General features: G+C 50.3%; 2 protein-coding genes across 10 annotated transcripts in view; one reads left to right on the top strand and one right to left on the bottom strand.

Annotated features, from left to right (window-relative positions):
* Positions 1-26567, bottom strand: part of RNFT2 (ring finger protein, transmembrane 2) — a 98869-nt gene that overhangs the window by 5962 nt on the left and 66340 nt on the right. For 5 of the 9 annotated variants that reach the window (XM_049102092.1, XM_049102091.1, XM_049102090.1 and 2 more), the window contains one exon: positions 23658-26565. The exons of 2 other annotated variants lie outside the window; for them this stretch is intronic. In XM_049102092.1, coding sequence (XP_048958049.1) covers positions 26431-26565 — 135 coding nt within the window. In that variant the 3' untranslated portion in view covers positions 23658-26430. Of the gene's footprint in view, positions 1-2449; positions 2695-2812; positions 3391-23657; positions 26566-26567 lie in introns of those variants that run through there. 2 more of the 9 variants (XM_049102096.1, XM_049102095.1) reach the window with 2 other exon arrangements.
* On the top strand, positions 1883-22090 carry HRK (harakiri, BCL2 interacting protein). The gene is made up of 2 exons (XM_025474097.3): positions 1883-2385; positions 17246-22090. The coding sequence occupies exon 1, from the start codon at positions 2054-2056 to the stop codon at positions 2327-2329; it is 276 nt and encodes a 91-aa protein (XP_025329882.1). The 5' UTR covers positions 1883-2053; the 3' UTR covers positions 2330-2385; positions 17246-22090.

Below are 26567 nucleotides of genomic sequence, written 5' to 3'. Positions count from 1 at the left end.
GGCCAAGGCTGCACTCTCTTTGCTACAGAAAACATCCAAGCGGCTGGGACCCAACCCAGCGCCACCTTGCGAGCCTAGCATTTCAAGGGGGCAGGCTTCCAAACAGGGTAATAATCGTCCCATTAAAATTAATGTCCATGAAGTGAGCCGTTAAAAGCGTGCAGATTAAAAAGGGGGGGAGGGAATTGTTCAATTTAAATCCAAAGGGCTTTTCAAATAGACACTGTATCTTCATTCTTGGAACGCTACACCGGGCAGTGGATCAGGTCCCCTCTGCAAAGACTAGGGGGGATTAAGGAGGTGAGTCCCAGGAGAGTGAGGAAGTGGTGCTGGCCAGAAGCAAAGGGAACCAAGGTTTATTCAGGGCCCGCTGCATGCCAGGTGCTTGGCATACATTTCTCTCATTTAATCTCTGCCCCAATCCTGGGAGGGAGGTATTATTATTCCCAGATTACAGGGGGCAGTATAAAACCATGGTTAAGTGCTTACAGTCTGCAGCATTGCTGCCCTAATTTAGATCCAGGATTATTCTTCACTAACTCTTTGAACTTGGGCAAGAGGCCTTACCTCCCTGTGCCTCAGTTTCTTCATCTGTAAAATAGGATAGTAATAGCACCCACCTCCCCCCTCTCAAGTGTTGGGGGATTTACTTAAGGCAGCCCCGCGGGGACCTGAGCCCCAGAACCTGCACAGAAGGCACTCAGAAGCGGAAGTGTTGATCCTTACTAAAGATAGGAAAAGTCTGGGTGAGGGCAGGGCCCACCAAGATCACACTGCAGAGCTGGGACCTGAGACCTGACCCTGCTGGAGGCCACGGGAAGTCTCTCTGCAGGACAAACGCAAACCCAAACGATGTTCCTAGTCTTGAGAATGTTTTTCAAGAGACCAAAGGACTGGGGCCTTGGCAGCCTTCTGCCAGAGGGTAAAGACACCATCGAAGTTTCCTCATCAGGTCCCAGACAGCTGGCCTGCAGCCACCTCTCACTCCTCCAGTTTCTTGAATCCCAAAGTTATCTGAATCCCATTAAATTTAAGATCAGAGAAGGGCTCGTTATCTGCCCCCAAATCCTGAGCGTCCCTCGCCCATCGGTACCTTCGCGAGCGGGGACGACTCCAGCCTTTCCAGGCGAAAGTCCCCTGAGCCCCTCCCCCTCGTCGGCTCCTTAGCGTCTCCAAATGCGTCTCCAACTGTAACCCTGGAAAAGGATATTCACAAGGAAGCACACAAAAATAAGTTTCCTTCCAGAAAGCCCTTCGCGAGGGTCTTTCGGGCGCGCGCCCCTGCGGCTGGGGACGACCTCCAAGCCCCCACCCCGCCTCCAGCGAGCTCTCCCGAGGCGCCGGGGTTGCCTTAGGGTCTGGCCGGGAGGCCCGGAGCGGGGCGGGGGCGAGTGTCGGGTGTGTTCAGACGCGAAGCCTGTAGGTGCCGAGTCCGACCTGAGAGTGGGCAAGTCGGGTTGGATCTGGCTCTCCCAGGAGACTCTGGAGTCAACCCCCCTCCCCCAAACAACACAATAGCCTCGGAGTATTTTTTAATAATGCAGCCGAATTCTCTATCAGCTTCATCCAAAACGGCAAACAAGCCTGCTTCCCTCGCCAAATCGGAAGCAGAGCTGAATTCAGGAAAAAGGGAAGGAGAAGGCCTTCCCTCGCGCTCTCCGCCTCGGCGGGGGTCCCACGCGACCCCCCAAGCCCGGGCCCGGGCGGCGGGGGCCCGGCCCGTCCCAGCGCTCCCCGCTCCCCCGCGCGCGCCCTCTCGCTGCCGGCGCCGCTAGGGTTAAAAGTTACCTCTCGGTTTCTTCTGCCTGCAGCCCCCCCCCCCCGGGGGCCGGATGATGTAACCCCCCTCCCCGCGCCCTCCCCGCCCCCCTCCACCATGTGACACTTTAATTAATAATAGCGCCGTCAGCACAACAAACGCACAACACAAGGAGAAACTTGGTGTCCAGGGGAGGCCCCCGGCGGCTGGAGCGCGGCGGAGGCAGGCGCGGAGGCCGGAGGCAGCGGAGGCGAGGGGCGGCCCGAGCGCGGGGAGGGAGCGAGGCGAGCGGTCATGTGCCCGTGCCCCCTGCACCGCGGCCGCGGGCCCCCGGCCGTGTGCGCCTGCAGCGCGGGCCGCCTGGCTCTGCGCTCGTCCGCCGCGCAGCTCACGGCCGCTCGGCTCAAGGCGCTCGGCGACGAGCTGCACCAGCGCACCATGTGGCGGCGCCGCGCGCGGAGCCGGAGGGCGCCGGCGCCCCGCGCGCTCCCCACCTACTGGCCCTGGCTGTGCGCGGCCGCGCAGGTGGCGGCGCTGGCGGCCTGGCTGCTCGGCAGGCGGAACTTGTAGGAACGCGGGGCTTCTTGGTGGGGCCGGAGCCGACACCCAGCCGGAGGGAGCAACAGGTACGCGAGCGGGCGCCGGGCGCGCGGGGCCGGGGCCGGGGATGGGCGCGCGGGGCGGCCTGGGGGCGCGAGGGCGGCGGACAGCTTTGCTTTCTTCCCTTCGCGTCTCCGTGTTCCTCTGCTCCCTTCTCGCGCCGGCATCGCCGGCCCCTTCCCGTCCGGGTCCCATCGCTCCTTCTGGGGGCCAGGTCCGCGGTTTCGGGCCTCTTCTCTCCACTCCTTGAGCGCCTCTTGCCACTCTCTCCAGTGGGATGGCTTTGGGGCGGGAGGGGGGAACTTTAGCCTCCATCATCCCCAAGTAAACACGCACTGCAAGTAAAAAGTGTGTTTGCAATGAGGACGCAGTTACAAGCCAAGCCAAAGAATTACATCCATCGCGGATTCGAGGCAAGTCCCCCCCCCCCCCCGCCCCCCGTCCTCTTGCGAGCCATCTGCAGCTCCTAAGTCGCCACAGGCTCCGAACCCTCTTCTTTAGCGGCACCTCCCTCGTCTCTCCGTCCCCGCGTCTCCCCGAGTGCCTCTCTGGATTTCCAGGTTTCCGCCGGAGCGGTCTTTCCCCCACGGCCCGCGCACTTTACAGTTTCCCTCCGCTTTGCCAACTTCTTCACTCCTTCTGCAACAAGGTGTCCCGTTTCTGGAGCTGGGCCTCCTCTCCACCGGAAGGTTGGAACCGAGATGGAGAAGGAGGTGCCCCCAAAGTGGGCTGAGACCTGAGGCTGTTAGGGAAGCCCCAAGGGGAAGGCTTTATAAGAGAGCATTTATCGAGCTCCTTCTGGGTGCTAGGCCGTCAATGTTCAGGGACCGAATGTTTGAAAGCTTGCGGTATGCTGGGCGCTGCGTGCTGGTGGGCGTGGAGAGTCAGAATTGAGCACCCACTGTGTTTGGTCCCGGTGGGAGAACGGTACTGAGCATCCTCGGAGCACTAGGCCCTTGGGGTTGGGGAGTTCTTGAGCACCAGCTGTGCGCCTAGGGGAGCAAACGTGTAAGGGATTGTCTTCTCAGATTCTGGAACAGAGCAGAGCGGCAGAGAATGAGAAGGAGAGAAAATCAGCCTGAGCTCACCACAGGTGGATCTAGGGCTGGAAGGTGGAGGTCGAAGGTGAGAAAGCCACGGCCCCAGGGTGCCCCCACCCACAGATGCCGAGCGCTCGGCCCCGGGGCCGAGCCGCGCCGAGCACCGACACCCTGAGAAGCTGGCGCGGCGCCCGCGGGGAGAGGCGGCAGCCGGAGCGTGGGGGGTGGCAGCGCCCGGGGAGCTGCGGGGGTGCGCGGGGTGTGAGCCGGGAGCGCGGGCGACAGATGTCGCGTGGGCCGGCGCAGCTCGGGCGCTGGCGAAGAGAGGTGCGTGCTTCGGGGCGCTCTCTGCCCGGCTCCCTCCCGGAGGTCCCATCCGCTACTCCCCGTCCGGGGAGAGGGGCTGCCCTGGGCCGAGGGGACCCGGCTGGGGTTGGGACAGGATCCCAGGGGCAGGAACAACCTTTTGGACGGGGCGTTGGGTGGGGGTGGGGGGGGGCGGAGGGAGGAGCAGAAACAGGGAGTCGAGCGGGAGACGCGAAGCCCACAGCCTGGAATTTAAGGGGAGGCGGAAAGAAAGTGGAAGGAGAGGGAAAGAAACAGCGGACAGTGAGACCAGGAAAGGCAGATGGAGCACCTGGAGAAGAAGAGAAGCTGTTAGGAGAACAAGTCGCAAGATGCGAGCGAGAGGCACCCAGGAGGAGGGCGAGGACAAGGCCTGCCGCGGTCTTGGGGTGCAGGGAGGCTGGGAGAGCGCTCCCTTCCCAGGACAGGGCGGTGCACGCGAGGCCGGGCGCCCACCCCGGGGTAGAACAGACCTGAGCGCGTCGGGGCTAGGGGTGCTCCGGGGCCGCGCGCGGGAGGCTGCCGGCCGGGAGGTGGCGGGAGCCCTCCCCTAGGGCGCGCGGGAGGACCGAGGGCGCCCCTCTGCGCCCGGGGCGCGGGAGGAGCTGGGAGCCGGGGTCCCACGCGGCAGGGGAGGCCTCCGACAGCAGTGTCGCTACTGCAGATAATTGGCGCCTACACTTTATTGCTCCCTCCTCACTTTGCTTCTGCCCCAGAGTTCCCGGCTGCCTCTCGACTCCAGGGCACTCCCGGGTTCTTCTTCCTCCGGCCGGGCCCGGCCTGCGTCCCCTGCAGCCACACCCTCCCGGGTGCTCCCTCCTCGAGTGCCCTAACCCCCGAATGCCCGGCTCAGCTTTCCTGCAGCGCCGCGCCTCCCTCCCCCGGGACACGGGTGGAGTTAGGTACCGCGCGATTCCTGCGCTCCCGCCCTGGGCTTCACCAGGCTTGGCCTCCCCGCCTCCCTCCCTGTCCCAGAACCTCAAGTTCTCTGGCCGCCACCTCCTGCCTGCAGCCACCTCCTGCCTGCAGCTCGGGCTTTGCGTTTGACTTAATTGGGGGAAACCCGTCTTTTCCCAGCCTCTCTGCTAAGTTAGGAAGACCGGAAAGAAGGAAAATCCACTGGAGGACAGTGTGTTGAGTTCCGTGTGTGGTCCTCTCCACTTTTCCTACCGTGGAGAAGTGGGAGTGCTCAGAGGATGCCTTATGTATTTCAGGGAGGCCTGAGCCAGCCCTATTGGGCAGGCAATTCTCTTAGGCGTTTAGGGTGAACTGGACTATAGGCAGGGCAACAGTGTCAACAGACTGGTTTTGAGCCTCCACCGTGAGCCAGCAATACTTCTTTCAGAAGTCATCCTTAAATAAACCAACACATGCGAGACTCAGTTTTCCCCATATTTAAAATGGGGGCAATAATAGTACTTAATGGCAAAAGTGTTGTTAAGAGGGTGAAATGCATTCACATCTAGAGAGTTCTAGGACAGTGCCAGATGCATAAGAAGTATTTAAATGTGAGCTCCCATGCTTATGATTGTGCACTTAATATATTTCTTTCCCAAAGCAGACAACACTCTGCCTTTGTCAGGAGGCAATTCCCCAGCATCCCTATGTGACCTCTTGGGGAATCAAGGCCAGATGTGCCAGGACAGTCCAGTGGTAAAAAGCATGGGTTTAGGGATCAGATGGAACTGGATTTAAGTCCCAGCCCAGGAACTTGCTGGCAGTGTGAGCCTAAACTGGAGCTGTACCTCTTCTAGGACTGTTGGAAGTCTGATGGGAGAGCATCCATTTAAAGTGCCCAGTGCAGTGCCTGGCACTTAGTTCACTCATCAGAGGCTGTTCTGAAATGGGTAATGCCATTCCTATTATTTCAAAGGGGAAATGGAGGCAGAGAGGGTTCCCTGGAGTCCCAAAGGACTGGTGGCAACATCAGAAATGGAATTGGAGTTTCTGTTTTTGAGCACACTGCCCCCCAGATGACTCGGGGTGGGGGGCAAGGGAGGAAAAGACAACAGGCAGCAAGCAGAGGGGGCTATGAGCTATGAATTCCTGCACTAGAGAGATTCCCTTCCTGCTAGAGCCTCAGGGGAGGCTCCTTGGAGGCTGGGGGAGGCCAAGAGGAAGATGGGTGGGATTTAACCAGTCACTTCGCAGCAAAGATGGGAGAGAGGGAACAAAAGATGCTTTCTGGTGAGCACTGGCTGGCGGAGGCGGGAAGGCAGGGAGAACTGTGCCTTGGGAGGGGGCAGGGAGGGAGAGAGTACAGCCAGGGAATCTGGCTGTGAGAAGGGGCCCACAGTGTGCAGATCTCACCTTGGGACGAAGAAGAAGGGGAGGAAGAAGACTCTGCAGGCCCAGGAGGCGCGACTGGTCAGCAACAGGGAGATAATGGGCCGGCGCAGCTTGCTTTAATGAATTAATGACGGCCTGGCCTGCCAGCCAGACATGCTAACTGGTTCTTGGCAGGTACTTTGGGGCCTAAGTAGTTAAACCGAGAGGCGCATCCCTCCAGCCTCCCACCCGGCCTACTGCACCCCTGCCAAGATTACTTCTAGAGCTTGAAAGCCTAGGCCAGGGGAGGGAGCAATCCAAAAGGAAGGAGACAGCTGTTGGGGAGGTACCCCCCGGGAAGGGGCCAGATGTGCAGGACCTTGGCAGCCTTCCCACCACATGGTCCCTGTCTGGAGTCACCCGCTTGCCTAGTGAGAGGCCAGGGCACAAGTGACTGAGCTGTCAATGTAAAAACAGCTGCACCCGGGGATAATTAAATACACCCCCAGATGTGGGCTGGGCGGATTTGGCAACCTCTGACTTTTCACAGTCGTCTCTTCAGACCTCTACTGGGGGAAGGGAGGGGAGAAGGGGGGACTTCTTTTTCCCCTCTGGTCATCACCAGTGTTATGTGGGATAGGATTTCATGGGAACAATGGGATGCCCCGCTGCCGTATGTGACTTCCTTGTCACATAGTAGGCCTATAATAACTATAACTATGTAATTAATCAATCAATTAATCAGAAACCATGAAAGATAGGTATTTCCAAATTCAGCTGCTTCTACTTACTCAGCTATTCATTATTGAGTGATTCATTATTGGACGAAGGATTTTGTGGACACAGGAAGGATCAAGATACATGAGGTCCTCTCCTCATGTACATTTTAGTGGAAAAAGACAGATAAGTTAATAAAGATTGTTCTGGTTACTGTTGCTCTATAACTACTTCAAAGCTTAGTGGCTTCAAACAATTGTCTGATTATGCTTATATATCCTATGGGTTAGGAAATCAGATATGGCATAGTAGGGGTGACCTGTCTCTGCTCCAGGCTGGTTGGGGGCTGGAATCATGGTGGGCATGGGGAGGAGGTAGCAGGGATCTCTGTTGCACCCCTTCTGGGGCCTGGGCTTTTCCACCGCATGGCAGCTTCATGGTGCTTAGATTCTGACCTGGTGACTCAGAGCTCCAGGAGCAAGCTTCCAGGGGACCAGGGGGAAGCTGCTTTGCCCTTTCTGATCCAGCTTCAGAAGTCATTTAGGTTAGAAGTAAGTCACAAGCCAGCCCATATTCAAGAGGAGTGGAGTTAGCTACCACTCCGTGGGGTGGTGACAAAGTTCTAGAATAGCACGTGGGACAGGAGATGATGTGGCCATTTTTGGATGACACAATCTAACACAGAGATAATTTCAGAAAGTGCCAAGGACTCTGAAGGTATTACAGGAAGGGAATGTAATAGAGATCCCAGGGGACTCCTTATCTGCAGTGGTTAGGAATGGCCACTTTCAGGAGGAGTCAGGAGATTGGTGACTTGAATGACAAGGAGCTGGTCACGTGAAGACTTGCAAGAAAGGTGTTGACAGCAAGTCCAGCGCTTGGGAGGTGAGATTTAGCAAGGTGTGTTTGAGGGAGAAAGAAACCCGAGTAGTGCGGCTAAGCCACATGAACTTGGGGAAGAAGAAGTCTGAGAGGCAGGGAGTGGCTAGATGAGGCCATGGTAGGAAGGCTGAGTTTGGTTCCAAGCTCAATAGGAAGAAGAGGGTGAGAAAACCAAGCTCATAGACACTTTCATCAGTAACGGGATCCATAGTGCAGATGGTGTGTGAGCAGGCACTTCACAAGGGCAGGGGGATTATGTGACGCAGTAAAGAGGACTATTCCATCATCATGCACTTGCATAATGCATTGCGCACCAGCTAAGAGCCAGGTGCCAGGATGCAGGGATATAGGGATGAATGAGTCCTGGGTCCTGGCCTCAGATGCTCCTAGAACTTCAGGAGCCGAAAACCCTGGCTCTGACTCTCACCCCAGCCTCTCAGTGGAAATGAACTAGTTCATCTCCTGCCAGGATCTGAGAGGTCCTGATTCCTGTACCAGCTCATGGATACTCAGCCCTCTTCACCCTTAGAATGTTGTAGATACTGGCTGGATTTCTATCACGTAAGGAATGTTACCATTCAACTCAGCATCATCTCCCTGTCTCCTTCCTGCCCTAAACTGGTGCCCCTGCTATTGGGTGAGGGATCTCTGTTTTAACCCACAACAGTGAGATGAATCCTTTTATTATGGCTGGATGCCCAGGGATGGAGAAACGTCCTTTACCCTTCCATGGAGAGAAAATTGGCTGCCCCCACAAAGTGTTGCCATCATTGAACCTTTGCTCCGCAGACCACAGACTTGGGCAAGATGGAATGAAATTACTTTGGGAAATTTTATGTGATATCCTCTCCCTTTTTAAAAATAGCCTTTCCTGGATTACAAAAAATATTACAAGTTCCTTATTAAATACTTGGAAAATGCTGAATAAAAGACCATTTTTGTCGATTGTTTTTATCTTACTGCTCACTGTTAACTTTTCTATAGGCTTCTTTCCATTTTCAAAAAATGCACCGATGGGGACTTCAACAAATGGAATCACTCGCTCTAGATATTTATTATCTGTAACCTGACTTTTCCATTATAGCACAGACATTTCTCTATGCCCTGTAATATTTTCTATGACACACTTAGAAGTTGCTTGCTATTCCATGATTTGGCTCTTCCACCATTTACCTTCCCAATCTACTACCATTGGACATTTAGATTGTTTCCAACATGATGGTGAGCATCCTTGCGTATAACTCTTTGGGCACATCGTGGATGATTTTCTTTTCTTTTAAAGATTTTATTTATTTGAGAGAGAAAGAGGGAGAGCACAAGTGGTGCAGATGGAGAAGCAGGCTCCCCACCGAGCAGGGAGCTCAACTTCATGTGGGGCTGGATCCCATGACCCTGGGATCATGACCTGAGCTGAAGGCAGACACTTAGCCGACTGGGTCACCCAGGCATCCCCACGGATGATTTTCTTAAAAATGGCTCCAAGTGGAACTGTATGCTATCAAAGCATATGTCAACATTCTTTCATTATAACAGTTGTCTAAAGGGTATAAAGCCTTGTGGTACAGGTCCAGAAGGGCTTTCTAGACAAAAATTGCCATTTATTGCCATGTCCCAGTTATGTCACTGGCCTCTTGAGTTGGCTGTCACCATCCTCAGCTGAATCTGTGGATTTTTGTGTGTGGAATGTTCTTTGTGGAACACACCTCCAGCTATTGCTGGAATGCCTGAGAGTGCAGATGACTCCGTGCATGCCCATCCCAATGTTGAGAAGAGCTCTGAGTCAGAGCAATGTTACTAAGGGTTTGGAGAGCTTCCCCTGCCTGGCTGGCTCTGCCTATCACCGTGGTACAGCCAGGTACTGTGTACATCTGATATTCTTGGATCTAGCACATGGTACTTAATAAATACTGAAAACCGCTCATACTGATGATGGGGAAACTTAGCTTTGGGCAGGGGGAGGTCTTCAGAGAGTGGGAATGTGTCAGGGCCAATGGGATGGATTTAAGAAGAGGTACCACTTTCAAAGACAGCCCAGATGTAAAATATTTTCGGTGGCACACCATGGGGCCCAAGTCTTGATTCTGAGAATTTAACCACTATCTGATTCACCCAGATTTTATGCTGAGACAGGACAGCCTAAAATGTCTGTAGTGGAAAGTGACATGAACTTTGGAGTCAGGCTGACTTTTGGATCAGGCCCAGAGGCTGCCATTTACCAAGTGTCCCTTTACCTTCTGAGCAGTATGGGGGCACGTCAGTGATGTTCAGAAAAATGTTAGAATATGATAGATGGTAGTATGAGATACGTATTGTTCTTATTTGTGATAAAATTCAGTCTGTGAGCCCATACTCATAGGATGGCGGGAACTCATAGGAGACTTTTTAGAGCGTTTTATTTGAAGCAGTTCCCAGTCTTGCATTGTGGCTCACGAGCAGCCTGCTTAGGCTTCTGTACCAGGGGTGAGGGAACCTCCAGGACAGGATTTCCCAACCTGGGAGACTCTGGCCTCCACATCCCGTGAGGGCACCAATCATGTTGATTTTGCCCATCACTATATCCCAAGCTGGGCATGGTGACTAGCACAGAGCAGACATCCAGTAACTACTGAATAAATGAATGAATAAGTGGATAGATAAATGAATGAATTCGGGGAGGCCTCAAGGAATTTAGGAACCCCCCAAGATTACACATAACACTGGCCGATTTCATACTTCTGTGTTTCTCCCTACTTGAGAGAGAAACCAAGACTTTGATCCAATTCTCAAACGATCTATGATCCAAAAGGTCACCATTCTAGAAATACAGCCAGAGCTACACAGGACTTTAGAGACCAGCTGATCCAAGTCCCTCACTTTCCAGAGAGGGAAACTGAGGCACAGAGATAGCTGCTGAGGTGGCTCTCAATGCCAGCTGACTCTATCTAAGAGTGTCCCAGTGTCTGGTCAAGGGTTCCAACCTTAGCCAACCTTTAGCCGGGTGGTCTTCTGGCTAAATCAGGCCTGCCATTTGGGTTTTGTTTGACTCACATGTCCCCCAGCACTGAAAAATCAGGCACATTCTTGTAGAAGCCCGTATTTCTAGTTTTTCTTAAACAAACGGAAAGATCTGAAAAGACCGGGTCTGTATTCCCATGTGATAGCAAAGGCTTGGATGTGTATCAGCAGCCCCTTTAGATGGGACACAGATTCTCTCCTTACCCTGACCTCTCCTGGGCACACTTCACTGGATCCATGCATATATTTAAATTTGCAACCCCTGCTATTTAGGGGACCACTTGGCCAGACATCCCTTGATGCATACACACACCCACACACATACCCTATTTTAAATAAGTGAGATCATCTGTTCATGTTGTTCTGTAATCTGCTTTTTCTCACTAAAAATAGATTGCCGATCTCTTCCCATGTCAACAAAGAAAGGTTTCATCATCCTTTTTAATGGCTGCATGGTGTTCCATTGTTGGATAAACCATGATTCACTTATTTGGTCACCTCCCCAGGGGCATTTAGGTTGTTTCTCATTTTCTAAGAGTATGAACCAGGTGTATTCTTGTTTGGACAAGTTTGCAACTAGAAAAAAAAAGTGAAGTTCCTAGCAGTGAAGTTATTGGGTCAAAGAATGAGCATGTTATAATGTGGGAAACATTGGCAAGGCTACTTTAAGAAGGGTCTGCCCATTTGATTTGGTGTCCATCCTCTGCTGCCTCCCAGATCTCAGTGCTACCCTCTGGAAGTCCAGTTAGTGTGCATTCAAGGTCCACCTGCTATAATTTCATAGTGGGCAGAAGCTCTCAGTTCTCTGCTCTCTCCTCACAGACTTTACGTAATCAATAACCATTCACTGAAGCACTGATGACCACTCAGTGATGAGCTTGGTAACCCCTCACTGAGGCACTGATGACCACTCACTGAGGCAATGATAACTATTCACTACTAGCTGGGCACTGGGCACAGGGGAGCCACCATCCCTTCCAGCAGCTGCCAAATGGCCTCTTCCTCTCTCACATGCCTCAGATCCAGCCTTTTTCTTTTTCTTTTCTTTTTATAAAAGATTTATTTATTGGGGTGCCTGCCCCGCATCAGGCTCCCTGCTCCTCCCTCTCACTCTGCCCCTCCCCCCACTCATGTTGGTGAGTTTGTTTAAAAAAATTTTTTAAATTTCAAAATTTATTCATTTGAGAGAAAGAGCAAGTGAGAACATGAGGAGGTGGGAAGGGGCAGAAGGAGAGAGAGAATCTCAAGCAGAATCCCAGCTGAGTGCAGAGCCCCACATGGGGCTCGATCCCAGAACCCTGAGATCATGACCTGAGCTGAAACAAAGAGACACCCAATGAAGAGTCAGCCATCCAGGAGCCCTAGACTTTTGCTTTTTCAATCCCCTTATCCTACCTCCTCAGCACCTACCTTCCTAAGTGGGCAGCATGAACTTCAGGGATGGAGACTGGAGACACAGACCAGAGCAGTGATCCCTCTAGGAAGATTCTGCATGGAGACCTTTGTCCCCATGATTCTTAGGTGCTAGGATCAACTGCTGGTCCCGTCTAAACTCCACAGTCAAAACCAGCTCCCTGAAACCAAGGACGGAGAGTGGGGGAGTTGCCACCATTATTCTCTTGCTCACATATCCACTCTCACCCAGCAGGTTGAAATGAGCACCTACTCTGGCCAGGGCATTATGATGGGCTCTGGGGACATAAGGATGAGGGGGAGAGACACGGTGTCAGTAAATGCACAGAAAATATTCTGGGAGGCTTAGAGGGTGGAGTGACAGGGGCTTTCCCTTTATTTATCTCTCCTCTGCTGTTTGAATTTGTAACTTAACACTTGTGCAAACAGCAAGACCAAAAAAGATCTGTTTTTTTTTTTTTTTAATTAAATGTTGAGACCTCTTAGGAGGGGACCCAAGAGTCCTCATCGCAGATACAGGAACAAGGGAGCGAGCCTCTGGCTTGATCTACTGCTGCGATGGGGCTTGCCTTCACAGCTTCCTACCTTTGCACCCACAACAGGGTAATAGCACGGTGCTCCAGGGAGGTAGGGCCCTGATGTTCCACATTCTCTCCTCTGCCCACCTGCCCCCTCCACACTGTGGGTGCCAAGTGGAAATAGGGACTTTTTTTTAAAAGGCAAAGTGTCATGGCTCTCTTCAGCTGTGAGCTTTGGTTGTGAGTCAGCATTTGAGAAAGTTTTTTATGAGCCAAGTTTGAGGAAAAACATCTCAGGGGCAGGACACTGGCTCAGAGGGGGTGGTGGACTTTATTTCTTAAAAATACAGCTGACCCTTGAACAACATGGGCTTGAACTGCACGGGTCCACCTATATGCAGAGTTTAAAAAAAAAACTAAATATAGGACAGTATTGGCAATGTATTTTCTCCTCCATATGATTTTCTTAATAATGTTCTCTTTTTCCTAGCTTATTTGATTACAAGAATTACAGTATATAATACATAGAACATACAAAATATGTGTTAATTGACTGTTGATGTTATGAACAAGGCTTCTAGTCAACAGTAGGCTATTAGTATTTAAGTTTTGGGAGAACCAAAAGTTATGCGAGGGGGTTTTGATTGTGTGGGGAGTCAGTGCCTCTAACCTCCACATTGTGCAAGAGTCAACCATAGTTTGTTTGATTTATTTATTTATTTATTTATTAAAAAAAATTTTTTGAGACAGAGCAGGAGGGGTGGGGCAGAGGGAGAGCAAGAATCTTAAGCAGAAAAAAAAAAAAAAAAAAAAAAAAGAATCTTAAGCAGGCTTCACACTCAGCACAGAGCCTGACACAGGGCTTGATTGTGCAACCTGAGATCATGAGCTGAGCCAAAATCAAGAGTTGGACACTTAATCAACCAAGCCACCCAGGGGCCCCTGGGCTCTTAACCATTACACTATTTTTCATATCTGTACGTCTCTTTATATGGATATGTAGATAGGCACATACACATATACATATTCATTGAAGGAAAAAAGATCTGGGATCATGCTGTTTGGCCATTTGCTCTTTTCAATTAAGATTCATAGCACCCCCCCAAAAAAAAAAAAAAGATTCATAGCACCCTTAGGGGCTTTCTCCGTCTCTTGCCCTCTCTCTCTCTCTCTCTCTCAAATACATAAATAAATAAATAAAATATTAAAAAAAAAAGAACCATAGCACATTTAGATTTGCCTCTTTCTAACACACAGGTAGCTTAATGTGTTAATCCAATCTCCCACCAATGCACTTACAAGATGTTTCCAGACTACTGCTATTACAAATAAAGTTGGAAGGAACACTCTTGTGCATATTTAGGTGATTACTTCCTGGCCTAGGAAGTAGTGGGCAAGCTTCCTGGCCTACCGTGTCACATTTAAGATCCCCAGAAGTGTATGTGCAGGTGCCCTCCATGTAGGGTGAGGTGACATGGCATCCACTGGCTGCACAGAGGCGTGCTTCAAATGTCCATCTGTCACTACGGACACCAACCTGCCACCAAGACATAAACAGGTGCCAAGTTGGTCCATGTAGCTGCTCTTGGAAGCTCTTAGAAATTTGACTCGTTATAGGTTTAATGATTTGCAGGAAGGAAAAGCGAAAATCCTTTACCTACTTTTGCAAGAAAATTCCATTCCTCCCACGGATGGAGCTGATCAGTGCCATAAAAGTAGAGTTCTCTTACCTCTCCTGATACCATCATCATTTTCCCTTCATCACCAACATTCAACTGACACATCTACACAGCCTCACTCTGCACAACTTTGGGATGTAGGTCCCTGCTCATCATGATCCCCTGATTGAGCTATATGTGTCACTGCCCTTGTGCTTTGCTCTGGCCCCTTCCCCACTTAAATGATCCTTCCTTCTTCCAGTTATTGAAAAAAAAAAAATGAATGCATCTTTTAAAGACCCAGTTCGAATCTTGGTTCCTCTCGGAAGCTTTCCTGGTGAGCACAGCCACATCCTGACTCCTGGGCTGTCCATACAGCTATGGACAGTGGTCTTCGCCGTTCTGGCCTCTGGCATGTCACATCTCCCCGAGAAACGCTGGAGGCAAATCGAGGGCAGGCTCTGGGGCCTCATCTAGTGTCCAGAGCAATGCTCAGCACAAAGTCAACACGCTCGGTAGCACATAGGTGTGATTCCTTTCTTTCTCTCCATCCTTCCTTTCTGTGCATGCTCAAGGCAGCGTGATTATCTTAGGCTAGTGCCGCAGGGTTCCATTGACCTTTGAGATCAGTGTGACTAGGCGCCAACAACGTGAGTTTTTAGAGTTTACAAAAGCGATTTTCATAAACTAAATTGAGTGTGTTTATCAACTGAGTTAGTGGATGACTGCTTCAGTATCCCATGAAAACCCAGGGCGGCAACACAGTAATGTAGACGTCCTGCTTTGCTCTCATGGAATAGAAGGAGAATCGGGGCTTAGGTGGTCGTAAAGGTCTTTTTGCCTTCACCTGAGCAGGTCAGAACAAAAGGACTGAGGTCACTGATTCGGATCCTTGTGTCAGCTCATGTCGATTGTGGGGTCCATGGGATTGGAACTCATGTGGTTCACACGGTCCTACATACTGATTAAGGGTACAAGTAAGAGGCAGAGAGTCCCTCCCCAAGCTGAGTAATCAGAGAAGAGTTCAGTGAAGTTTCGGTGACCGAATGTAGACAGGGTTTTAGGAAAGCAGGGAGGAGTAATGTAGCACCACCAGGCAGGCCACAGAGGAGAGCCGTCCACCCCTGCCTGGAGGGTTGAGGTGAGGGAGTAGGAACCAGAGTCTGGAGGGGGACTTGGAGTGCAACCAGAGTCTAGCCCAGCAGGCACTGGGGCCCCACAGAATGGGAGCTGGGGGAGTACACACCCTGGACTCCTACCCCATCGGGGCCTTCTGTTGACCAGACCCAGCAGGAAAACCCATTAGTGCTGTTCATACAAGTCAATATCCCGGATTCTCTGGATTCTCTCCAGTTCAGAAAGTGATCTCTCTCCCACTTTGTCTCCTACACCACTTGGTCTGTCCTGTTCACATGGCAATTCTCATACCCCCTGCTCTGGACCAACGCGCCGTCCTCTGCGAACTTCTTGCCCCTGCTAACTCTCTGGCCTCACCCCTTCCCCGCCCCATCACCCAGGCTTTGCTGGAGTCTCATCAAGCACCTTGACCTAGTGGGGGTATTTCATTGCTCTGTTCTTTCCTCTGTCCTGCTTCTTCCCTTTGTCCCTGCCACTCCCTCATCCCTTTCCTCTGCTCCCTCTTCCTCCTCCTTCTGATGTAACTCACCTGCCAGAAAATCCATCCTTTTGAAGTATACAACTCAGTAGTTTCTATTGTATTTCCAGAGTTGTGCGGCCATCCCCACAATCGATTTTAGAGCATTTTCATATCCCCAAAAGAAACCCTATCCCCACTAGTGGTGACTCCCTCACTCCTTCCTCCCCACAGCCCTGGACAACCACTAATCTACTTCATGCCCCTAAAGACTTGTCTCTTGGTGACATGTCATATACGTTGGAACCATACAGTATGTGATCTTTTCTGTCTGGCTTCTTTCATTTAGCATAATGACCTCAAGGCTCATCCAGGTTATAGTGTGTCCATACCTCCATTTCATGGCTGCACAATACTCAATTGAATGGAAATACCCGCTTTGATCAGTCAATGGACTTAGGGGTCGTTTCCACTTTTTGGCTATTATGGATAATGCTGCTCTAAATACCGATGCGCAAGTTTTTGTACAAATATATGTTTTTCAATTCTCGGGGGTAAGCGCTGTTTTTTCTGCCCTTCCCAGAATGCCTCATCTTATCCTGGCTAATTTCCTAGCATCGCTCAGTACTCTTTCTCTCAAGGGCTCTGACTCCCCCTTTCCCTCCTGGGCTCCCATAGTTCGTGTTTATCCAGACTGCTCTTCCCACGACAATGTCCTTGATATCAAGTTCTTCTTATCTCTTTCTGTTGGTTTCTGAACCCCTTAAAGGGCAAGAGCTATGTCATTGGGTTTGTGACACCTAGCATGATTCTTCGTATGTTTTGGGAATGAATGAATAAATGAGAGCAGAGACTATCCTATAAGCCTGCCTTGAATATGGATCTGTGAAATGAATAGATGAAGGTCCTGTTCCTGATTTGGAGGAGCAAAGGGGCAGAGTGGTTCTATATTCTCTCTCTCTCTTTTAAAGATTTTATTTACTTATTCATGAGAGAGAGAGAGAGGCAGAGACATAGGCAGAGGGAGAAGTAGGCTCCCTGCAGGGAGCCATGTGGGGCTTGATCCCATGACCCTGGGATCACGACCTGAGCCAAAGGCAGACGCTCAACCACTGAGCCACCCAGGGCCCCTACATTCTCTTTTTTAATCACAGAAGATGCCTACATCTGAAAACAGAAATGGGTGTGTGTGTGCACAAACAAATGTTTGTTTAGGGATGGCTGCTGTGTGGACAGGGCTTTGGCCATGGTAGGGATGGGGGCGGGTGCAAAATCTAGCTTCTGGGGAGCCCTTCCTCCAAATCAAAGCTCTGTGTCTAGCAGCTCTCTCCCATCCCCCTCTGCCTCCCTCCCGGACATTTCGGGGCTGGCAGTGCAGAAGCCCAAGGCACTGACGTCATCCCCAGCAGCTGTCTGCACGTGCCTACTGACCGAAATACCAATCTTTATTTCTGCAGGTTGGTGAAAAACCCTGTGTCCTTGGAGAAAGCTGGTTCCCGTTTTCCTGAGGGGGAGCCCAGAGCTTGAAAGGCCGCAGTTGGCACTTCGAGAAGGAAGTGAAGAGGAGCCTGGAGCAATAGTAGCAATGTGTGCGGAAAGGAACTGGGGAAGCCCTTTGCATATCCAGCTGCAGAAACAGACACCCCAATGCTATTTACATACAGCTCTATATATATAAAAAAAGAAAATATGAATATTACTACTCAGTGCATGTGTTGTCAAGGACACAGTCCCCTCCCTTTTCTGCACCTTCCCATGCGAACTTTGATGCTTCTGTGTCTGGGGCACCGGAAGAGAGATGCCTACTGTGTACCTAGGAAATCTGCAAAGACTGGTGGGAGTTAGCCCCAGAGTTGACCCACCACCTGGGGAGGGATGCTGGTGGAGTGAGTGGTGAAATTGCAAAAAGGCAAAATAGAGAAAAAGCAAGGAGGACAAGGAGGAGCACTGTAGGGGCAGTCTGGGATTCTCCATTTCTAAAGTCTTGACAAGTCCTAGTCTCTCTATACCTATGTAGGTAGATAGACGGTCCTGCTGTCACATCAAGACAATTGAGATTTTTTTTTTCTCCTACCAGTCTGGTGTCTCTGGTGCTTCACTTAAATTTTGCTGGTGCTGTGTTCTTGCCGGTGCTGCCATGGTGTTCTGTTGCCAGACTGCAAGGCCAGGGGACAAGAGAGATTTCTATTTTGCTGTTTCAAATTCTCTTTTTAAAGGGACAAGTCGCAAAAGTGCCACTTGAGAGTCTCTTCTCTTTCTCTGTGGGGATGAAAATCCAGAGGCGTTTTTTGGAGCAAACCTTGGGATCTGGCGGGGAGGGAGGGAAGGGATGGTATGGAGTGGCTTGCTGGTTACTGAGGCGGAAAGCTGACCTCATATGTGACTTGTTTGCTATGTCCTCTACCCCCACAAAAGTATCTTGGGAGTTCAGCCCATGGCCTCCCCCACTCCCCAAGGGGATTTCAGGGCTTAGGTTTTTATGGATTAAAGAGCCAAGGAATGGCTACATTCTGGTCAAGGGTGATTTATAAGGAGGAAGCACTGGGGGAGGGAGCGGGTCATTTAAATGAAATGCACCAGCATCTCACTGACTGACTGAGGGTCTGATTTTTTTTCCCCCAGGATAAGCTACTATTTTCAGAAGTTTCTAGAAGGGCTTAAAAAAAAAAAAATGTGTGCTGGACTGAGAGTTGGCTGCAAAGACTCTTCAGGGAGCAATTATTATTTTTTGCTTTTATTTTTAAAAATGCAAAAAAACACCAGGTATTATTCCTCTGTGCTGGGTCTCACACAGTGCCCTGTGCAAAGCTGAGGTGGTGGTGCTCCAGACTGCGAGGGGATCAGACTGTCATTCTGCAAGGCTGGATCTGCAGGTCACCACCCAGTCCCTAAGGACAGGGGGTCCACTGGACTGATTTGCAGATACCCTTACAGTTCTAAGAAGCCAGCAGAGGGATCAGCCGTTGTTAAGGTTGACATGGGGTTGAATTATTCCCCACAGGCTTTGTTGAAAATTGCCAGGTCCTTTAGAATGCAGGACCTTTTAGCGCTGTTGCAAGCTGGGAGCTGTCTTTCTTTCTTTCTTTTTTCCATGCCTTATGTTTTCCTAAATAGCCCTTTAAAGACAAATGTAACCCAAAGCACTGAAGGTGAGGGCAGTCTGTCCACCTCCACCTCCAGAAGGTTTGTGCAAAAGGAAAGCTTGTTGATGGAGAGTTCGCTCCCTTTTGTTGAGGGGGGCCCTCCCCACATTTATGTTTGCAGGGGATGAGTGTGTGGGCAGGGTCTGCAGAGAGCAGCAGGCGACATCCCCACCAAGCCACGAACTTAGAGAAGGCACATTAATTAATTAGAATGATATGAAACACGGTGTCTGCCTCTGTATCGTCACTTTCCGAGCCAAACACTAGAGACTTTCCGGCTCAGCCCATTTTCTGGGGAGGGGGTTTTCATTACTATAATGGTACGTGATCACAGCTACTCTGCTGCTTTAAGGCTGTACCCTCAACACTGCAGTAGGGCCACACTGACCATCCAGACACAGGGGAGAGGTGATATGTCAGAGAAGCTCTTTTTTCAGCCCTGACTTACCTACTAGCTTCTGACATTTTCGCAGGAGGATCCAAACTCCAAATGCTGGGGTTGGTGTTTGGGGCAATTTTGATTTCAATGAAGCCACACTGCTGAGAACTGGACACCCGTGACCTCCTGATGGAGCTTTATAGCCAAGTCCCTTGTACATATTCTCTTGTATTAATAGAAACTGTGTATTTATCTAATCCTGGCTTTTTCTTGCACATCATTAATTTGAGTGCACTTCTCGACTGCCCCGATTTTTGACAAGGGGTTGTTTTTAATGCTTGTTTTTATATGAGATTTGACTTCTTGATGGACATTTGTATTAGGAAATTGAAGCATGATATATATGTATATATTGTCTCCACCGTCTCTGAGGCTGCATTACTTGGATTGCATGAGATAGTGGGGTGGTGTTTTTTTTTTTTTTTTTTTTAAATATTTCCACAGTGTGCAAAGTGCTGGCACCATCCCTCCCTCTCTCCCCCGCTTTTCTCCGGCTGCCAAGGAGTCATTGATTTTGATTAGCTTCACTGCAGAGCGTCTGTGAAGAGAGGGAGAGGGAGGGAGGCTTTGAAATAAATTTTAAAAAAGACCTCATATCGGGTTTCAGCAGACAGCAGTGTGTGTGTGTGTGTGTGTGTGTGTGCGCACGCGTGTATGTGCGCGCACGCGTGTCCGTGCAAAGCAGAGGGAGGCCTCTGAGATCATTGTTTAGGTAGCTGCTGCATAATGAGGTGAGGAGCAAACAGAAGGGCCTCCTTCCTGATGGTACTGGTTGCTCTCAGAGGGTGGGGGTCCAGAAGCCACAGGGACAGGAGCCTCCTGGGACTTTAACATTCCCATTCCAAATTAGATCTGTTCCCTTCTAGAAGCTTCTTTCCCCATCCCCCATAAGCAAGTAGGATCTCCTTACCCCATTTCAAATTTGGGATTCCATTTCATGTTCCTCCTGGCCTAGATGTAGCTGGAGTAACAGGTTTCTAGGAGGAAGCCCATTTCCCTCTCTGGCTGCTGTCCATGGTCCTAGGCCATGAGCCTCTCCTAGAACCCAATTCCCATTTTGTTTTCCTCTCTTCCATTGAGCTACTGGAGACTTCTTTTCTACTTCTCCCAGTGGTCTCATTTAAGAAATTCTTTTCTATTTTGATGGGAAAAAATGGTGATTTAAACAATACTGTCACAGACTGATGAAACTGTGACTTTGGTTTCACAACTTACGTAGCAGATCTCGTGCTATTATCATGTTTCTGACCTTGATAAAATATCACTTCCCCTAGTTGGGAAACTGTGAGAGTCCATCTCTGATCCTGCACAAGTCTCTTTTGGGGACACTGGTTTGCCACTGTGGACTTTTTGAGTGTCCACCTGGTATCAGAAGCTGCCGTGATCAGAATGCAGGTTTTCTTTTATGTTGATACCAACTCCTTTTCTGAATCTTTCCTTAAGTCAGCCTGGGCCAATCAGAGTCAGAAGTTGCTTGGAGGGTGAGGGGGCACAGGCTAGACACCCTAGCCTAGTCCCATAGGAGCTGATGGAGGATGTTGGTGTCATTAAGTGTCATTTTAAAGCTTAGACCAAAACTTTCTTTTTAAAATAGCAATTTTTTCCATCTAATACCTATTTATTGAGCACCTACAATGTGCCAGGTTGTAGAATCCCATCTGGGAAGAAACTTATGTATGGAGTGTGGAGGGGCAGCCCTGCCTGGAACCAGATGATGCTAATTGTCCCTTTCCAGTCTGGTTCATGGTCTTTAACAGATTTGTCAGGCCATCCCTATCACCCCAAGCCTTGCTGGCAGATGGTTCTATAGTATTTATATTTACAGAGCACTACTAGTCATGGAGGAAATTAAAAAGCCTGTGATCTCAACTGACACCCAGCATGAAAAGCCTAGCTCCTTCTTGCTGCTTCATGCAGTAACAAAAGCCACCATCTACAGCGTGCTCACCACTCCTGAGCCCTGTGGAGAGTGCTTTACACGTTTCTGCAGTTATTCCTCATACCCATTCTGGAAGACAGTAGTTATTATTCCCGTTTTACAGTTGAGGAAGCCGAGACTCAAAAGGTTTTCAACCTAGCCTAAGGCTGCATACAAAGAATGAAGTGGCCAAGCCAAGATTTGAACTCAGGACTGTATGACCCACCCCCCAACCCCCCCAAGCAAACCCATGAGCTAACTGTTCTGTCACACTGGATTCCCTCCTCAGCTGGTCCATAGCATTGCTAGTTCAAGGGCAAGCACAGCCTAGGGCCCAGCAGGGAGCAAGAGAGTGTTGCATTTGGGAACACTCCAGAACAGGCTGGATTGGTTGAGTTGGCAATTTTACGTATTTATGCCCTGCCATTTGTGTCCTTAATTTCTCTAAGGTCCCTTGGAGGAGCGTCTGGTTTGCAAACAGGGCCTGTTCAACTTACTTCCTAGGACATGGGAAGCTTTTCTTACCTCTTTCCTGTCCCCTCCCTGACCGGAACCCTTAAGTCTTTTGCACTATAAGTGCCCAGGAGTCTATGTGTGTGTGTGACAGGGATAGCTGTGGGGGTGTTTGGAACCTCGGTGAGGCCTCTGGCTCAGCCAGAGAGGCAATAAGCTTGGGAACATTCCGTTCTGGGTTCTAACCTTGCTGGTTTGTTGTGCTCTTTTGTAAGAGGAATTTCATACCTTGGAGACGCTTTGTACATATTTGTAATGACTTTATTAAAAAACTGGTTGTGTGCTTCCAGCCAAAGGCCTTTGCGTTTTCATTTCATTTTGAAAGATTGGTCCCCAAAGATTATGGGAGGATCTGGCTGTACACCCCAACCTTTCCTGGAGCAGGAGGCCACACACTCACCTCCCTTCTCTGAGGGTATTTCTGAGAACTCCCTAAGGGGAGGATTGGCCTAAACAGTACCCTTGGGTTGGCCAAGACATTGAGGGAACCCGCCTGACAGTTCAAGATCAGTGTACAGAACCATCACTTAGGCATGGTACCATGCATATAAGCTATAATGGCTGTGCAGACTGATGTCTCCAAACATGGGCACAGGGGTCTCTCTGGTGGGCTCCTTTTACCTACATTTACCTGGTCTAAGATACTCTGAGCAATCAAGTTGTAGTCTTTTCCTAAGAATGGTGAGTTAGGGACAGGTGATTTTTCTAGATAGTAAATGCTTTCTTTTTCCTTAGGGACCTACCCCTGCCTCACTCTCCATCTTTGTGACTTAGAGGTGTTGACCCTATCCTTCTACACACCCCTGTCCCCACAGCCGGGGCTCAACACCTGATGCAGTCCTGGCCAGCAGGATGCCAAGTCCCAAAGGCCATAGGGGTTGGTTTGGGGACAAACTAGCAAGTCAGCCTCAGGATTCCTGCTGTAGCTCTGAGGAAACAGAAGCTCTTTGCTGGGGTTGCTAAGCTGGTAGAACAGAAGCAGAGAGCTTTTGGAGGCCATCTTACTGGCACATGGGGAGTGACTGCCTCAAAAATCAACCTATCTTAGAGGAAAGCAGGATTGAGGGATGGAAAGACATGACTCTATTATCACTAGAACCCCTGAACCTAGCTATACTAGAGGCCCATACTGTCACATGAGCCAAATAAAGCCATTCTCTTACTTAAGCCATATTTGAGTTAATTTTCAAATAATTGCAACAAAAAAGTTCTGCCTGATGATGTTTTTGTGACATCAATGTTTTGGTTTCATATCCATGTCCTGAGAAGCACACACAGTCACCTAATGCTATTAATTTACATTTTAAATGTCCTTCACAATCTGGCACCCAGGCAAACCCACCTTGAATCATTAGCTCGTACATTCTGGGTCTGTCCTCTGGTTAATCACCATGGTAAGCCCTGCAGGTGACCTGCCCAGATCCCTTCTGACCCCTCCTACCAGTTCTGTATCCCCACCCTGCACTTTTATGTGCTTTGTGGCAGCTGGCACTTTCAGAGCCTCAGGGGCTCCTCCACCAGCAAGCCATACCCAAGGACTGATGGTGCACAAACAAAAAAACCTCAGGATGGGACAAACTCTGAAACACAGATAATGCTCTAGAGCTCCGAGAGACCACACTGAGCTGGGACTTCTCTGAAAGTCACCCTCTTACTTGGTTTCTTCCCCCCTCCTTTACTGGTTTCTCCTGGGAACACTTCCTAAGCATATGCAACTCAACCGATCTGCTTGGGGGGCGGGGGGCCCAACATCAGACAACCACCCACTGCTGCCTGAAGTGCTTCTCGGCATTCCTCCTCCAACACCTCCACCCAGCTTCAAGAGGTGAATGGAGATTCAAGACCACGAAACGAAGTTTCATCGACAAATGATTATTTATTAGCAGAAAGGAACTTAAGGGAACATTAAAAACATCAAAGGCCGCTCTGTCCAGCCCAGAGCAAAATTACTAAGAGATTCCAGGACTTGCTTTACATTTCCTCTTTCCAACCCAAGGTTCCAGGCGCCTGGGGCCTCCAAGTGTCTCTCGGGTTCTCCTCTTAGGAAGGTAATGAGCCTTTCCATCCAGGTCTAAAGCTTGCCTTTTTATTCTCACATTAATTATGCTCATGATCTTCTACATTAGGAGAGCCATTTCCAAGAGTTTCAGGACTTGAGTCAGTGAATCATAAAATATTAAGAGCAGGATACTCCAACCCGATACTCGATTAATCCTGCTTATAACAAAGGAGTTGCAGAGCCAGGATAGGCAATGGAGAATGTTCTTCTTTCCCAATGACAACCCTTGGCTGCTTTTACCCTCGTGGTGGGGAACATATGTAGTCTGTTTGGGAGACTCTTAACCGGCCGCTGTTCCTCCTCAGGGCAGAAGTTCCTCCCATCCAAAAGAAAACCTCCAGAAGGAACTTTCCTCAAGGGGACAGGGAATGAATAAGTAAAATCTTAAACTAAGTCCTCGCACCTGCCCCCAAGTATCCCCTGCATGTGACACTGTTTATAATGCCAGAGTCATGGCTCATTATTTGAAGACTATTAGAGATGTGTGGGTTTCTTTTCTCTTTTTTTCTGGTGACATGAGTGAAACTGGCAAGCCGACCAGTGCCTTCGCCGCTATTCTACATTGTTAAGTTTTCCTAGCTCCAGCAGCTAATCTACAAGGTTTCATCATCCTAAAGATGGCTTCGAGGAGGTGAAGTGAGTTCCCAAAGTCATGTGGAGTTTGGAATCAGAATTCTGGTCTATCTGCTCTGTCACAAGCTAGCACGTTAATAAATCTCCAGCTCCAATTTCTTGCGTCTCTTTGATGGCATCTGTAGGCAGGGTGATCTTTCTGATAAAAACCAGTCACAGAAGCTCCTGTTGCTTCTCTTTGGTTCTTTCTCAAGGCAGGGGGAACAGAGCAGCCACATCCACCCGGCCCCCTTTCCCTCCGCTTCCCCTTCTGACTTGATTATCCAGGCAAGTGGGATTGTAACATCGCAGCCATTGCCATAGTAACAGAGCTTGAAAGATGCCACGCTGCCCTGGAAGAGATGTCTTGCTGGGTACCAGGAAAGAGCCAGGGATGTCAGGCACAGGAAAAGGTCCTGGCTTGATAACACATGGGGGCAAATGTCCTGAAACTATTGGGGATGGGGTGGGCTCGTTATTACTGGCTGAGAGCGAGGTGGCAGTGAGTCTCCCACCATTTCTGCTGGGGGCTTTGTTGCTAATCTGCTCACGAGCCACAAGATTGATTTCTCTGTAATGCCATTGGCAACAGCCCATCGTGCTGAGGTTGATGGTGAGTGAACAGAGTGGGGAGAGGGTTAGGGCAGGCAAGATTCCAGAAGCTTCTAAGTGATCACCTGTGCCATCTCCTTCCACATTCAAAGCAGGTGGAGAACTATTCTGTTATGGAGATTAGTAGTTCTGCTGTAGAGATGACAGAAACTCTGACTGCTACTGCACTCTATGCCACCACCCTGCCTTGTGGAAAAATCCGCCACATGGATCATGCATTTTGCTCTCAAGACCACCAGCAGAGAAGGCGGTGGCCACAGGCACTGTGGACAAGCTGAGACTTTAGTGATGGACAGGACAAGAACAGAAGGAGGAGCAGAGAGATGAAGACAGGTGTGGAGACCCAGTGATATCTGCATTGGGACCAGAGCTGGCCATTCTCAATATCCAAATGCGATTGCGCATCCCAGCCAGAGCCCAGCAACATTGCGATTTTAAAGACCAACTCTTTCCGTGAACCCAGCCACAGCTAGATTTCCAGAGCCAGGCCTCACCGTTGGCATCTTCAGTGAGACCCAAAGCAAATGTGCTATGCACCTGGGCCACTGATGGGCACCAAAATCACCTCTCATGCTTCTACAAATCCATGTCTGCTGGGCCCCACGCCTGCAGCGTCTGAGCAGCAGGGGAGCATGGTGGTTGAGAGCGCAGGCTCTGAAGCCAGATGGGCCTGGTTGGAAACTTGGTCCACCACTGCTACCTGGATGACCCTGGGAAGTTACCACATGGGGCTCGGTGCCTCAGTTTCCTCATCCTTAAAACAGAGGAAGCAACAGTACCTCCAACCCAGGGGCTGTTGCAAGGATTACAAGAGGTCATCCAAGCAGGATGCTCATCTTGCATGAAGTGCTTGGTACACTCAGTTATTTAGGTACAACATGGGGCCCCAACATTTTTATTTGGGAAAGGCTCCATGGTGATTCTAATCTGCAGACCTGTGCCATCTCAGGAGGGGCTGTAACCTCCAGGCCCCTCAACCTCCAGGCCCCTCCCCACCCAAGTGCCGCATCAGGTCAGCATGAATTAAAATAACAACAGGCAGGACCTGTGTGTCACCTGTCCCTTCACGTGGAGGGGGCAGGCGACCCACCTGGAGGAGGCTGAGTCTGAGACAGGAGGTTTGTAGGGGAGAACGGAGGCATGTGCTATGCCCCAGAACACAAGAGGAAGGTGAAGGTCAGGACAGGGGGCTGGCTTTAGGGAAATTGCTGGAGAAAGGCAGCAGGCAGGATAGGAAGTGCTTGAAGCCTGTTTTCCAGGAAGCCCCCAGAGCCGAACCCATCACGCTGGCCACCCCTCAGCTCCCAGAGCATGCCTGGGAGCCCAGAGTCTTAGTTTTTCAGTCCCTAATACACCTGGAAGTGAGCCGAAGTGGCCCCGTCTTTCCAGCAGCGCAGGGTGTCCACAGCAACCGAGCGGCAGAGCGGGCAGGTGCGCTCTCGATCCAGCCAGAGGCAGAGGCACTCCTCACAGAACACGTGCT

The sequence above is a fragment of the Canis lupus genome, chromosome 26 (assembly GCF_003254725.2).
Source record: "Canis lupus dingo isolate Sandy chromosome 26, ASM325472v2, whole genome shotgun sequence".
NCBI classification, from domain to species: domain Eukaryota; kingdom Metazoa; phylum Chordata; class Mammalia; order Carnivora; family Canidae; genus Canis; species Canis lupus.
The sequence above is the reverse complement of the archived record's forward strand: the minus strand, read 5'-3'. Positions and strand labels throughout refer to the sequence as shown.